Source organism: Echinops telfairi, unplaced genomic scaffold (genome assembly GCF_000313985.2).
Source record: "Echinops telfairi isolate 266 unplaced genomic scaffold, ASM31398v2 ScPeMD7_7356;HRSCAF=8355, whole genome shotgun sequence".
In the NCBI taxonomy this organism is placed as follows: Eukaryota; Metazoa; Chordata; class Mammalia; order Afrosoricida; family Tenrecidae; genus Echinops; species Echinops telfairi.
The window spans coordinates 2,551,131-2,565,450 of record NW_022111256.1 but is presented as its reverse complement, the minus strand read 5'-3'; the positions used below and the strand labels follow the sequence as shown (position 1 = coordinate 2,565,450).

Genomic DNA, 14,320 nt, shown 5'->3' with positions numbered 1-14,320 from the left:
AGGAAGGGAGGACACAAGGAACTGGGGCCACACAAGCAATCATCTTGCCAGGAAATCTGGCAGGTCCAAATTTCTCGATGAGATTTCCAAAGCAAAGCCGACTTGACAGATGCCAAAAGTTTCCCCATCTTGGACTTCACTTAGGTTCTGGAATTAAGGCAAAAGGTAGGCAGTGATCCTGTTTGTTTCCTTTGCAAAGAACTTGGGTGGATTCCTGGTAGGTATGTTTATGTTGGCTACTTACAGTGACTTAAGAGCCATGAGGTAAGGGGGGAACAACCTCCATGCAAAGGTTTTGAGCAAATTCCAAGGACTTGAAGCTACTGAAGGGGAATTTCGGGGTGGACGAGAGGGCAAGAGGAAGTTAATGGGGCTTCCAGGGCCAGGCATCCGGGCCTTCGTAACTTTCTATGTGGAGATACTTCAACGTTTTTCACTGGAGACCAGATGGGCAAGGTCCTGAGATCCCTGCTGTGACCACACCATCCCTTTAATAACTGGATCATGTGGAGTGCATGGGTGGTCTCAACGGAGGGGTTCGGTGGCCTGGGGGTGCACTTGGGGGACTTGGAAGCAGTGACTAGGACTTCGTGCAATAATTACACCAATGACCCTGCTGAGATATGTCCACTCGGTGCAATGCTGAATCTCTGTGGTGCAGTTCTGGGGAAAGTGGCAGTGGGCCTGGGAAGGCGAATGGCCTGGTGAGCTACTTGCAGGAACCAGCCACTGAAAAGCCCATATGGAGCACCGATCTACGGACACACCCGAGGTCACCGTGCGCCAGAATTGATTTGGTGGCAGCTGGATTCCATGTGTGGTGGAAGAAGTGTGTAGCCTTTCGTGGGAATCAAAGGTCAGCACCAAAGCTCAGCTCAGAACTATACGAGAAGAAGGCCAGTTATCTGGAATGCTTCCCATGGAAAATTTCAAGCCCCGTCATATAGAGAGGATGAAAACAGATGAATTTGGATAAAGTCAAGGGTTTGTATAATTAAACAACGTAACATCATGCAGGGGGAAAATAGCAAAATAAAAGCGATGGCTGACGGATTAGAGGAAATAGCCCGGTCTTTGAGACAAACAGAGGCTTCACTTCTTACTCGGGAGCTTTCTGGTTACACATCTCTGTCTGAGTTAGAGAATGCCTTAGATATTAAGATGGGTTAAGACCTGGATCAAGGTCAGCAGTTTGAAACCACCAGCTGCTCTGAGGGAGAATAACACGACTGTCTGCTCCCATGAAGAGGTAGGGTCTTGGAAACTTTACAGGGGATTTCTACCCTGCCACACAGCATCACTATGGGCTGGCATGGGCTCAATGGTAGTGGGTTTGTTTTGGAGGGATAGTGCAGGTGAAGGGGGATGTGGATTAGAGCACGGACCCAGAGGAAGGTTAGATGCCAGGAGCCATGCCGAGATTAGGAGCGTGCACCCCAGGGGACATTAGATAATTAGAAAAACAGGGCGGCCTCTGGTGTGGCCAGGATTCAAAAGCGACCATCAAGTCCCTCCTTACTGATGGAGGGCTCCTGTGTGTCAGAGTAGAATTTGTGGCCCAGTGTTTTCCTTGGTTGATTTTCTTGGGACTCTTAATGACTTAAGTGAACTGATCATCTTCCGCGTGTTAATTATCTGACAAAGCTCTGTATACTGTTTCTGCCCTCTCTCTCCAGTTTAACTTTTTATTTGCTATAATAGCAACTTCAAATCTCTTTGGAGCTTGGTAGTATATAAAAATCTCATGACCCCCGAGAAAGGACTTTTATGCACAGTCCACTCTCCTCCTTTTCCAAGACACATCCCACCTTCCTCATTCCTGGCCATTGAGGGGCAGACAAATGCCTTACAGATTGTTTTCTAATAGGAGAATGGTGAAAATGTCCAAAAGCTGATAGTGGTGATGATTGTACAACTCTCCTGGATGTGACTGAACTATTGAACTGTATGATACATGAATTATACGCCAATAAAACTGTTACAAAGAAAAGAAGTCAACGGGTATTTCGAGTTAAGTGTTTCAGAGGTGAGGTTGACTCCAAGTTTCTGTATGGATGTGTGTGTGTGTGTGTGTGTGTGTGTGTGTAATTATATTATATATATAAAACCTTTAGTTTAAGAGCTTCTCTGCACAGGTGGAGACGTTGTGCCAACTTATAACATGACTGGAACATTTTACTAAAGGAGTTTGAACTCTAACAGACCCCCCACACACACACAAAAAAAGTACGGGGTTCTTCACTGTGTGTCTGATTCTTCTGCTTTCTACCCTTACTGAGCACACTGGCAGCTCAGACGGCAGACCCTCTAGAGAGAGGACAGAGGCTCTTCAGCAGAAAGTCTATGGCTGGTCGCCAACGCTTCAAAGAGCCTTTTGCATCTCCCACTCAGTATTCCAGTAATACGGTTGCCTCCATGGATCATCCCTCACAGTCAGCGATACGACTAGTGCCATCGTCTTGGCTTCTGGAAGAGGCATGATGTGAGGAAGAAATCGTCCCGAGCTGAGCAGGAAAGCAGTTTCTTTTGAGTTCCTCCGGTCGTGATGATTTCCGTCTGCAGTCTACCGTCTTCCCACAATCAACTCTCTTTTCTTCGGTAGATATTTCTATGGAACCACTCAAGGAAACCACTGAAACCATGAAGAATTCATTTCGATTAATGTACTTTCTGAAAATCATGGTCTAGGAACGGAAACTTCTACTTGGGCATCATTCGATATGTTTCTAATGGAGCTGGTGTCCTGTTTTGTTAAAAAAAAACAAAACACCACTGTATACTTATTTTACATCCAAGTGAGGCAGTTATTTGAAAAGCCAAGGCGCATTAATGGAAGTGTGTGTGGGATGGGGGTTGGGGGAGGACATAAATCTTCCATGCGTCCTGGGTGGAAGCACAGTAGTTAAGGACTTCCTCAATGATCCACTCATAGGGAAGCATAGCCTCTACATGGAGTCCAGCAAACATGGGGATGCCAAGGACATAAACAGGCAACGCCATGTCTTTGACAGAGGTGATTCTGCAACATCAACAATCTGTGTCCTGGCCTGATGTCACCTCTTGAAATGACCCCACCCAGGTTTAGGCTTACCATGGGTCACAGCAATCTCTACCAATGTACCTTAGACTGGGCATAGACTTTGGTCATGGGTGACAAGGTTCATCTGCCTTGAAAGATGTGCCCATTCGACACCCCTCCCTGGAATTGGTGCCATGCTTGATGACACAGCACAGCCCTGAATGGAAGGCAAGGCGATTATCTTCGCCATTCTGAGGAAGCAAGCTCGAGGGGGTATGTTAGTCTGGGTCAACTAGAGAAACAAATCCATAGACACATATGTGTATGAGAAAGAGGTTTATATACAAGAGCAATTGTACATTAAGAAAACATCCCAGCCCAGTCCAGCCCAAGGCTGTAAGTCTGATATTAATTAGGCCATATGTCCGATACCAATCTATAAAGTCCTCTTCAGACTCATGAAACACATGCAATGAAGCCAAATGCAGGATGATCACAAGCCAGTGGGTAGAAAGTCTTTGGGTCTGGTGGCTTTGTAAGCATCTCAGCGCTGGCAGGGCTCTCTCTGTGGCTTCTCTGGCTTCAAAGGTCTGGTTGCATCCATGTGGCTTGTCTGGCTCAGGGCACTAGGGTAGTTCCATGTGTCTTATCAGCCGAAATGCCTCCCAGGGAGTCAGTAGAGAGAGGGGGTTGTCTCCCGCCTCCAAGGAGGAAGTACCAGATTTCCCAGAATTCTCAGGAGAATACCGTGCCCACACAGAAGCCTCATTGGCTATGATCCAATTGACAGACTAGACTCCACCCCTTCACTCCTAATCCTCTCAAATTGACAATTATATAACTACCACTGGTACTTGTGAGTATGGGGGATCGTGAATGAGAATGTTTGCTGGCATCTTTGTCCACTTTGGTTGATAGTCCTTGCACTGATTTTCAAGTAGGCCTTGAGAGTCTCAGGTTGTTGAAGTGAATCCGGTCACACCACAGGAGTTTCCATTTTCCCTCCCCTGGGGCAATGCATTATTCCACATTTCCTAAACAGAAGCCTTGCATGGCAGGCTTCACCGAATCCATAGCCTCCATCTGAGCTGGACAGAGCAGGGTGTGTGGTAGGGACAGGAAATTCAAACATTCTTTCATACTCTGAAAAGGAAGCTGAGGTTCAGAAACACACTGCCTCTGCTCAGGTGTCCCTAACGAGTCGTGTGACACAGCTGGCAGCCCACTGCAGTCTGCCTTGCTGCAGGGAATGCCTCAGGATGGAAGTGGGTGTCTGGGGAATCTGACCTCACACAAAGACGGGGGGTTCCTAGGTGAGGGCTAGATGGAGAACTGCATGTGCTGAGGCAGAAAGGCCCTTGTTACACAACCCCTCTGCCATCTGGGGTGACAACCTTGGGGTGCAAGTGCAGGCCATGACTTTGGGATGATCAGAGATCTGCTCAGCAAAGACATCAGTGTGCAGTGGGCAAATGCCTCTAACAGCATCCCGTGTGGCATGAACCAAAGTGAACTGAATGCTCTCTACGTGTCCCGTGAGGTCCCCAAAAGGCCCCCTTTTGGTAGAGGATGCCTTGGGGAAATTGGGAGAGTCGAAGGGAGAGGCTATTGACCACTTCTTGGGCTTCCTAACAATTATGTGGACACTTAAGTGAGTGAATTGGAAAAAACAAGGAGTGACTTGCAATCCAAGCTAGTGGTGCAGATTACAGAGGTGAAGTTTAAAATGGAAGCACATTCCAGGGAGTTTGTGAGGATGGAGCAAGCAGAAGGTGCACGTTCTTAGAGCAGAGACTGACTCCAGCAAGCACTCCCAGGGTGCTGAGGATCCTTGTCACTGTCCCTCGCATGACTCCACCAGAGCATTCAAAGCATTCAGGCCAGTGGACTTCTCAAGGAGGGACATGATATCAGACCACTGGGCAACCACGGTTAGAGTCTGAACCTCATGGAAGTCCTGAGAGTGGTGAGACCTTGGGTAAGTCACTGAAATTGCCCAGGTTTCCATTTCAGTGACTATTAAATGGAGGCTCACGGTGAAGAGTTGAGTTCCAGTGAAGCTAATATCACTTCAGTTCTCAAGAGCCGTTCCTAGGAGTCCTCGTTCTATAAAGATATGTGCATTATTCTTGGTGGGTGGGACAGGTGAGTAAGCATTGCATTGCTGACCACGAGCCCATCAGCCACTCCTGGGGGAAAAGATGAGGCTGTCTGCTCCCAAAAAGATTTACAACCTTGGAAAGCCTAGATAGGATTGCTATGAGTCGGTGTCCACTCGATGGTAGTGGGTTCATTTTTCTGGTACTGGGTGTCAGGACAGTGGAGGAGAAAGAGCTTTTGTCACGGATAGAAAATTCTTCTAAATCTTAGCACCTACATAAGGCTATGAAAGAAAAGTGATAGAACTTTTCCACAAATATAACAGCAAGATTGGCATTTACATGAAATTGCCAATGAGTTCATTGTCCTGCTAAAAGAAACGTCTCTAAGTTTCCCTTTTCCATCAAGAAAAAAAAACAAAACAAAACAACAAACACTGAACCAACTTGCCAGAGGAAAGGCAATTACCTTTCTCTTTTTTAATCATTTTATTGGGGACTCATACAACTCTTATCACAATCCATACATACATCAATTATATAAAGCGCATTTGTACATTTGTTACCCTCATCATTCTCAAAACATTTGCTTTCCACGTAAACCCCTGGCATCAGCTCCCCATTTTCCCCTCCCTCCCCGCTCCCCTTCCCTCATGAACCCTTGATCATTTTTTTTATCATTTTATTGGGGGCTCATACAACTCTTATCACAATCCATACATACATCCATTGTACAAAACACATTTGTACATTTGTTACCCTCATCATTCTCAAAACATTTGCTCTCCACGTAAACCCCTGGCATCAGCTCCCCATTTTCCCCTCCCTCCCCATTTCCCCCATCCTCATGAACCCTTGATAATTTACAAATTATTATTATTTTGTCATATTTTACACTGTCCGGTATCTCCCTTCACCCGCTTTCCTGTTTTCCGTCCATCAGGGAGGAGGTTATATGTAGAACCCTGTAATCGGTTCCCCCTTTCTACCCCACGCTCCTTCCACCCTCCCGGTATTGCCACTCTCACCACTGGTCCTGAAGGGATCATATGTCCTGGATTCCCTGTGTTTCCAGTTCCTAGGAACTAGAGGAAAGTTGTATGTCTCATCATTGCTATATTGTACCCTGATTGACTCGTCTCTTCCCATGACCCTTTGTAAGGGGATGTCCACTTGCCTACAGATGGGTTTTGGGTCTCCACTCCACACTCCCCCTCATTCACAATGATATGATTTCTTGTTCTTTGATGCCTGATAACTGATCCCTTCAGCACCTCATGGTCACACAGGCTGGTGTATTTCTTCCATGTGGGCTTTGTTGCTTCTCAGGTAGATGGACCCTTGTTTATCTTCAAGCCTTTAAGATCCCAGACGCTATATCTTTTGATAGCCGAGCACCCTCAGCTTTCTTAAACACATTTGCTTATGTACCTGCTTTGTCTTCAGCAATCGTGTCGTATTCTGTGTCTTAAAGATGGTTCCTGAAATACTAGAAGCTCCTGGACTTACCCTGTTAGTAGTACTTCCTCCTCTTGAGTTGTTGAGCCATAAGACTACAGGCATCCAGAAAAGCGCCCTACAGGTACAATGCATCTAGACCACAAGGGGTTGGAGAAGGGTTCCTGTCAGTGAACAGACAGAAAAAGGGAGCTCCACCCCCCCCCTCAGCCCCCCACTGCCTTATGAAAAAAATAACTGCCCATACATGGAGGCAATGGACAGAATGAAAAGACACAGGTGGAGTGTAATAAATTCTGGGGTTGGCACTTGAGAAAACCAACATTGAGGCTGATAAGGCAGGCAAAGAGAAACATTCTGAGGATGGAATAGAAATAAGCCTTATAGAGAAGAGGCGTGGGAGCTTTTTAAGGTCCTCATCTGTTTCTCAACTAACAACCTGACTCAGACCAACCAGATGTGGTTCTTGATAGAAGTTGACACATATTCTCTGAAGAATTAGATCCAGGCCAACAAGAGCTGGTTATGATAGGAAGCCATGTCAAAAGCATGCCTCATTCCCTTAGAATCTGTGGCTTCCTTCTCCCAATTGAGGAAGACATCCTGACTTGGAAGCTTCCATCAACTCCTTGCTCTTTCAGGCTGACAGGACATGAGACGAAGGTGGAACAATAAAACATGCAGGTTCCTGAACTCAGATGTAAAGCTGTCTTTTTGAATTCCCATCTGGCGTTTGCTGAGCTCTGGAAATACCGCTGCTCTGGAGAGCAAACAATATCAGCCCTGTTACTGGGAAGGTGTGATGAACAAGTGGGTCCCACTGTGTCTGGGTGAGATTCCTAAGGAAACGTCCTCTGGTTTTGATCTGAAGGGAGGTTGCCCCTAGGGCACTTCCATTCCCTGTTTGGTGAGAGAACAAGAAAGAATGGAAAGGGAGCAGGAGGCTAGCCAGACGTGCAAGCAGGGTGCACTCTGAGGAAGCATCTGCTTTGTTCTCCAGAACATATGGCTTAGTGTGACTTTGGCTCTCTGGAGTTGTGTACTATGGATGAGCAGATCAGACACGAACTACTGTGTGTGTGTATGTATGTGTGTGTGAAAGAATGGAAAGTGTGAGCAACACTTTAACCAGTTGCCTTTAATTCAACTCCAAACCATGGTGATCCCACGTGTGTCAGAGTAGAACTGTGCTCCATGGGGTTTTCAACATCTTTGCTTTTGGAAGTAAATCACTAGGCCTTTTTCTGAGGTGCCTCTGGGTGCACTCAAACCTCCAATCTATTGGTTAGCAGCTGAGTGCTTAACTGTTTGCAACACTTTCCTTGGCTAAGTCAGATAGCTGTATCCCATACGAAGGGGTACTGAAAACAAAACAAGACCAAAAAACCCTGGAATTTTCTTTTTCAAAGCTATGTATTTAAATTTTTTTTACAACACAACCTTATCACCTTCGAAGTTCTCTCCACTACACTTAATACATGTGTCAAATCTGCTATTCCCTTCTTGGAAACATTTTTCAAACTCATCTGTTTGGATGGCTGACAGCACCTCCCTTATTTTTTTCCTTCACCTCTTCTACATTGTCAAATCACTGTCCTTTCATGTCCTTCTTCATTTGTGGAAACAAAAAGAAGTTGCAGGGAGCGAGGTCAGGTGAGTAAGGTGCGTGGGGCAAGAGAGTATGATGGTGGGTTTTTTTGTTTTGTTTTCCAAAAACTGGTGCAAGGAGAAGGCTGCGTGAGCAGGTGCATTGTCATAGTGGCAAAACCAGTCCCCCATCTGTCACAAATAAGGCCTTTTTTGACGCACACCCTTATGTAATCTTTTCAGAACCTCTAAATAGAAAGCTTGATGAATAGTCTGACTTGGTGGAATGAAGTCCAAATGCACTATACCCCTCACGTCAGAAAAACAAATGAGCATCGTTGTTTTTTTTTGAGGGGGTGGGTAACGCCCTCCTATACCTGGGGCTTAGGCTGTGAACAATGAGTAGAATGGTGTTGTAGATTAAATTGTGTTCTCATAAAAGATAGGCTGAAGTCCTAAGCCCTATACTTGTGAACATGACCCTGTTTGGAAATAGTATCTTTGACGGTGTCATCTGTCTGCTTAGCACCAAGTAAGACTGGAATATTATCAACATGAATCCTATAAGACCAGTATCCATATAAATAGGGAGAGAGGACACTGTGAGCCAAGGATGGAATCTCTTACGGCCATATAGACAAGTAGCTACTATACCTCCTTTTATTTTTCTTAACAATGGCTAATCTATTTGCTAACTTTGAACAAAGTCTTTTATTTCTCTTTGTGGTAGTCACACAATTTCATGTCAACTTGATAAAAGAATGAAGGGGTGGAGTCTAGCCTGTCAATCAGATCACAGCCTGATGATCCCTCCTTGTGGGCAGGGCCTTCTCATGAGAATTCTGGGAACTTTCTCTCTATTGATTCTGCCATCAGAAGAGGCAGGCCACTCTCTACCTCTCTGTCTGCTTCACATTCTGGTTGACAAGTCACATGGAGCCACGCTAATGGCAGCCAGAGCTCTGGAGATGCGTCTACCGCCATTGGATCCACAGGACTTTCCACCTACTGGCCTGTGATCTTCCTGCAATCGGCATCATTGCATGTGCTGTGTGAGTCTGAAGAGGAATTCAAGGGCTAATATTGGAGTTATAGGCTAATATTGAGCTATGGACTTGATCTGGACTGGGCTAGGATGTTTTATTGATGCATAATTACTTCTTGATATAAAATTCCCTCTTACACATATATGAGTGTCAATGAATTTGTCTCTCATCAACCCAGTCTGACACACTCTCTCAGACGGTAAGAAAAGTGGGAACAAAATAATGGCCCCTCTCTTAAGATGGGTTCTGGAGGTAAGTGGGTTAAGAATTGGGCTGCTAAACCCAACATTGACAGTTCTAACCCACCCATTGCTCCAGAGGAGGAAGATGAGGCTGTGTGCTCCCATAAACATTTACAGTCTTGGAAACTCCTACTCTGTCCTTTGGGTCACTAGGAATCAGAATCGATAGTGAGCTTAGTTTTGAATTGGTTAAGAGAATTTTTAGTATCTTAGTGTTAAGAAAGCCCACTTTCACAAATGAATGTCGACTAGAAAATGCTGTGAGAGAGTAGGGAAAAGTCCTGCTTTTCATTCTACACCTTTTTTCCACAAAAAGCAGATCCATTAGCTGTCAGGATCGTTTATTTCCAAGATGATTTCATGTATTTTTGTTCTGAATGAGGTAAGATTGATGGACCACTCATTGGTAGACAGTGTTTGCCACCAAGTCCTCCTTCCTAATAATCTATACCTGGGACTTGTGTTTCCCTTTTCACTAGGTGTCCTGTCAGTATGTGCAGACGGATCCCAGCCATTCAGGACAATAGGCACATAGGGGAGACAGTGCAAATTATTTCTTGTAGGTGAAAATTTGAGTGAGTTTTTATATTATATATGTTTTTTTATATATAGTTGTACTTTTTGTAACTGAAATTTTGAGTGAGTTTTGTAACTGAAAATTTGAGTGAGTTTTTATATATGTTTTTAAATATATAGTTGTACTTTTTGGCATTTTCTAAATATTCACAGTGGCTCCAACCATGAGCTCAAACATCAGCACCCTGAGGAGGGTAGGGCAGGACCCTGCAGTGTTGTTTGGTTGTCGGTAGTGTTGCTGCGAGTCAGAAACTACTTTCAGAACCTAACAACAGCAACAAAACAAATCTTTCCTAGTAAGCAAGCATTACTTTTTCAAATTAAAATAATAGATGCATTACAAATGCATGTGACTACCTATGTAGCGCAACAGCATACATAAATTTAAAGTAAGTGAAAATGTTAATCATGTTTATATCTAGAAAAAGGATGTATGATAATGGGTGATGCTTTGTCTTCCATCAGATACAAAAATTGAGAGCAGATTGGTGCTCACAGATTTTTTTTTAACCATATCATGCAAATTTAAAAAATGTTATTAAAAAAAATTCAGGGAACTAATGTGGCTGTTGTTGCTAGCATCTGAGTTTCTTTATTCCCTTTGTGGGGCTCCCTTGGCTGCCCCTACCATGTTCCTGGAGTTTCACAGTTCTGTTGGGAAGTTCTCCTTGAGGGTCCTATTGAGAATACGGGTGCTCCTGAGATCAAGGGGGTGGTGAAGACCAGCAGAATATTGAATGTTGCGCTCATTTGTAGTGGAGTTCTTGGGCAGGGTGGAAAGAAGGGTCCTCTCCAGGTAAAAGCTTGCTTATAGTCAGATTAGGGTTCCTTTCTTACGCCTCCCCTGGTGGCTCTGTCTGATCAGGGTGTCAGGTTTGGTCACTGTAGGTGTCCACCTAATCCATTACCACAACGGATGGGCAGGATAAAAACACGGCACAAGGCTAATCCATGGGAATAAAATAGAGTCTTTGTCCTAGATGCCCTTTGGGCACAATGGTTAAAGCATTCAGTTGCTACTGAAAGGTGGACAGTCCGCTCCCACAAACAGCTCCTCTGGAGAAAAGACCCAGCAGCCTGTTTCGGTCAAGATCACGGGCTAGGAAACCCTGTTCTTGGGTCTCTAGGAAATGGAATCGGCTGGACAGCACCATCGCTGCTGTTGTTGTCACGGTTCAGGGACACTCAACAACAACTTTGCTCTGTTTTTCCTGTTTTCCACAGCACACATTCCCTCTTAACAAGCTACAGCCAAACACAAGCCACCCAAGAGTCACCGTAGAGTCTTCTCTGACCCATGGTGGCTCCCTGTCTGCCACAGAACACTGTGCTCCATAGGGTTTCCATGGGCTGCCTTTGGGGGAAGCAGGTTACCAGAACTTTCTTCTGAGGCCCTTGGGATGGACTAGAACCTCCAATCTTTTAGTTAGTGGCTGAGTCTGTTTATTGGTTGTGCCCCTTGGGGTTGGTTTATAAGCTAAACAACAAACCTGTCACGGTCACATTGAGTCCAACTGCTGGCTACACCGTGGGTGGCAGAGTAGAAGTGCTCCGAGGAATTTTCTTGGCTGGAATCCTTACAGAAACGGATGACCAGGTGCTTCCTCCGCGGGCCGATGGGTGGGTTCTAAAAGCCAGTCTTCAGAGCAGACTCTTTATTATCTGCCTCTCTGGCCCACCCACCAGCCTGACACCTTCATCAGGCCACGAACCTGCTTTGCCCAGTGATGTGTGCCCAGTGCCTAACTTAGGCCACAGGAGATGAGCGAATGAATACATACCTAGAGCGGCTGCCTTCCCAAAATTCATGGACACATGGATTAAAAGATCATGGACATTTTCCATGAACTTTAGTGGGATTAAAAGATCGTCAAGATACATGAAATTTTAAAAAGATCATAGCAAAGCAGCAGGTATCATCTCATTGCAATCGAAGACACATTGTGAGAGAGAGAACGGGTCTGGAAGACAGCGGAGCAATGTGAAGGTTGATGATCTTTGGGAGTTTAGATGGTGGGTGGTTTTTACTTCTTCCTGGTTTTGCAACCAGCGGAATTGTGTGTGTGTGTGTGTGTGTGTGTGTGTGTGTGTGTGTGCTGCCTCTTGACCACATAAACATTGTTTTTTTCTTTTATCTTAAAAAGAAAGACGTGGAGTTGACTTGAAGGAGTCGTGAGCAGCCCAGGGTTCTGCGTGTTCTCTGGTGGTATATTGGGTTTTCATTGGGTTGCTAAGCACAAGTTCTGCTGTTCAAAACCACCAGCTGCTCCCAGGGAAATAAGTAAAGGCTTTCGACTATTTACAGTCTCAGGCACGTACAGAGTCGCTATGAGCTGGATTTGCCTGGATGGCAGTGAGTCTGGTGGATCTTTTTCTTAATTGCATGACTGCCTAGTGCTCTTCTGAAATCAGTGTCCTGCTAGCTCCACAAAAGGTGAGCAAGCAGTGCAATCCTGCACAGATGCCCAGCACAACCTGTTGGGTGGGCCACTTGTGCTGCCGGATGGATGGAAGCATCAACCTAACCGTTCTCACTTCTCCTACAGAGCAAGAGCATGGCCCTTCTAGCACTTTCCATTCAGCCAACAAGTTGAACTCTAATCTAACTGACCCGTGAGGAGCCGGAGACCAGCTCTGAAGAATCGGGCCAGAGGACTGGGTTGTGGGCAGCAGGTGAGGCTGAAGGGTGTGGAAGCCAGCACCGAAGGCTGGTTAGCCCTTGTTTCTAACTGTCCTTTAACACCTGCGCATCCTAGAGCTCGGGGCAGCTGCTACCACCACTCGTTAATATTCACATTGGTCAGTGCAGCCTCAGCACCCCTTGGATTTATCATTAGGTTGAATCTAAAGCGGTAAATCTCACATCACTCAACCCCTGTGTTCATTGCCATCTCTCCTCAGAACACAAGCTCCCCGGCGCAGGGATTGTGTCTGTTTTGTCTTGTGCCGTGTCTCTAGTTCTAGGGCACTGCCTGGGACTAGTGAACCCAACCCCACCCTGACTCATCACAACACGCTGTGGGTTTCAGAGATGTAACTGTGTGCCAGAGTAGACAGCGCAGGCTATCTCTCACGGAGCTGCTGGTAGCTTTGAACTGCTGACCATGAGGATTGCAGTCAACGTGCAAACATGACAGCAGACAGGGCTCCTTGGTACTTAGTAGGTGCTCAATAAATATTGGAAGAGAGAGGGAGAGAGAAGCCAATCAGATGAAGGGTGGGCGGGGGTGGGGTTGGAGGTGGGGGAGGCAGCATAAAAGACTAGGAGAGGCATCTTTAATAAAGAGGGTTTCTGTTTATTTGATGGTTTTTAATCCAAACCTGCATAAAATGGGAGTTAGCTGTAGTTAGCTGAAAGCGATCCTGCGACACAAATGGAGACCAGCCCAGGCCATAACTTGCCACTTCCAGGTCCACTGGCCACAGAACCAACCCAGTAACTGAATTTGCATTTGCTGTGGTTGGACAGTCCCTGCTTGAAGTGACGCAGGGATCTCTTGGGGGAGGAGTGGAGAAGGGCTGAAATCTCTATGACAGGGACAGGCCCTGCCCGTCTTTCTCCAACCTGGGGGTGGGGGGGGTTGTTTCTCTGAAGCGATGCTGACACTTGTGAAGCTGTAGAGGGTGCCCCAGGGAGCAAGGGAAAGGTTTGTAGTGTCTGGTATTTCGGAGTGGAGAGGCCCCAATTCTTTCACTGCTTGATCTAAAATGGGGTGCCAATCCCTGAAAGGAGATGGCTTGAATGAGGATCTAAAAGAAACTTAGGCTTGAAGTTTCTGAGAGGCAGCGGCATCGTTATCATTCCCTCCTGCATGCACCCTCCCTCTGTGCACGCAACCCCCTTCTCAAGGCTCCCTCAGATCAGATCGGATCCAGGCATGCCGACACCACACCGGTGGGCCCAGGTGTACAAATGCGTGGGTGCGTGTGCACCTGCACCCTCAGGCTGCAGCGCCCTCTGCCTTGGGGCTGGTCATTCACACGTTGGTGTGCTGAGAACCCCTCGATGCGGCACTGCCTGGCAGGCTGCAGCCGGAGCGGGCTGAACTGGCCATCCGGCTGCGCCTGCTGCGATCCTCCCCGCCCTGGCTCCTCGGGGCTCGGTTGTCCATCAGCTTCACCTTCTCATGCTCCTCCTTCAGGAAGAAGTCCACCAACAAACTCTTCTCTTTCTTGATTTGGTCGCTGATGTCCGTGGGGATGTCTGGGATCATCCAGTCCACCAGCACGCTCAGGAACATCACAAGGTTCTGTCCGCAGCAAGGGGAGAAGGTGGTAAGTGGAGCCGGGTGG

At 46.4% G+C, this 14,320-nt stretch overlaps 1 protein-coding gene across 1 annotated transcript in view; it reads right to left on the bottom strand.

Moving 5' to 3' along the window:
* Positions 1 to 14,004: 14,004 nt before the first annotated feature.
* ANO2 (anoctamin 2) overlaps positions 14,005 to 14,320 on the bottom strand; it is a gene marked incomplete at its 5' end in the record, with an annotated part of 414,765 nt that continues 414,449 nt past the window's right edge. The window contains one exon of the mRNA XM_013008512.1: positions 14,005 to 14,277. Coding sequence (XP_012863966.1) covers positions 14,005 to 14,277 — 273 coding nt within the window. The remainder of the gene's footprint in view (positions 14,278 to 14,320) is intronic.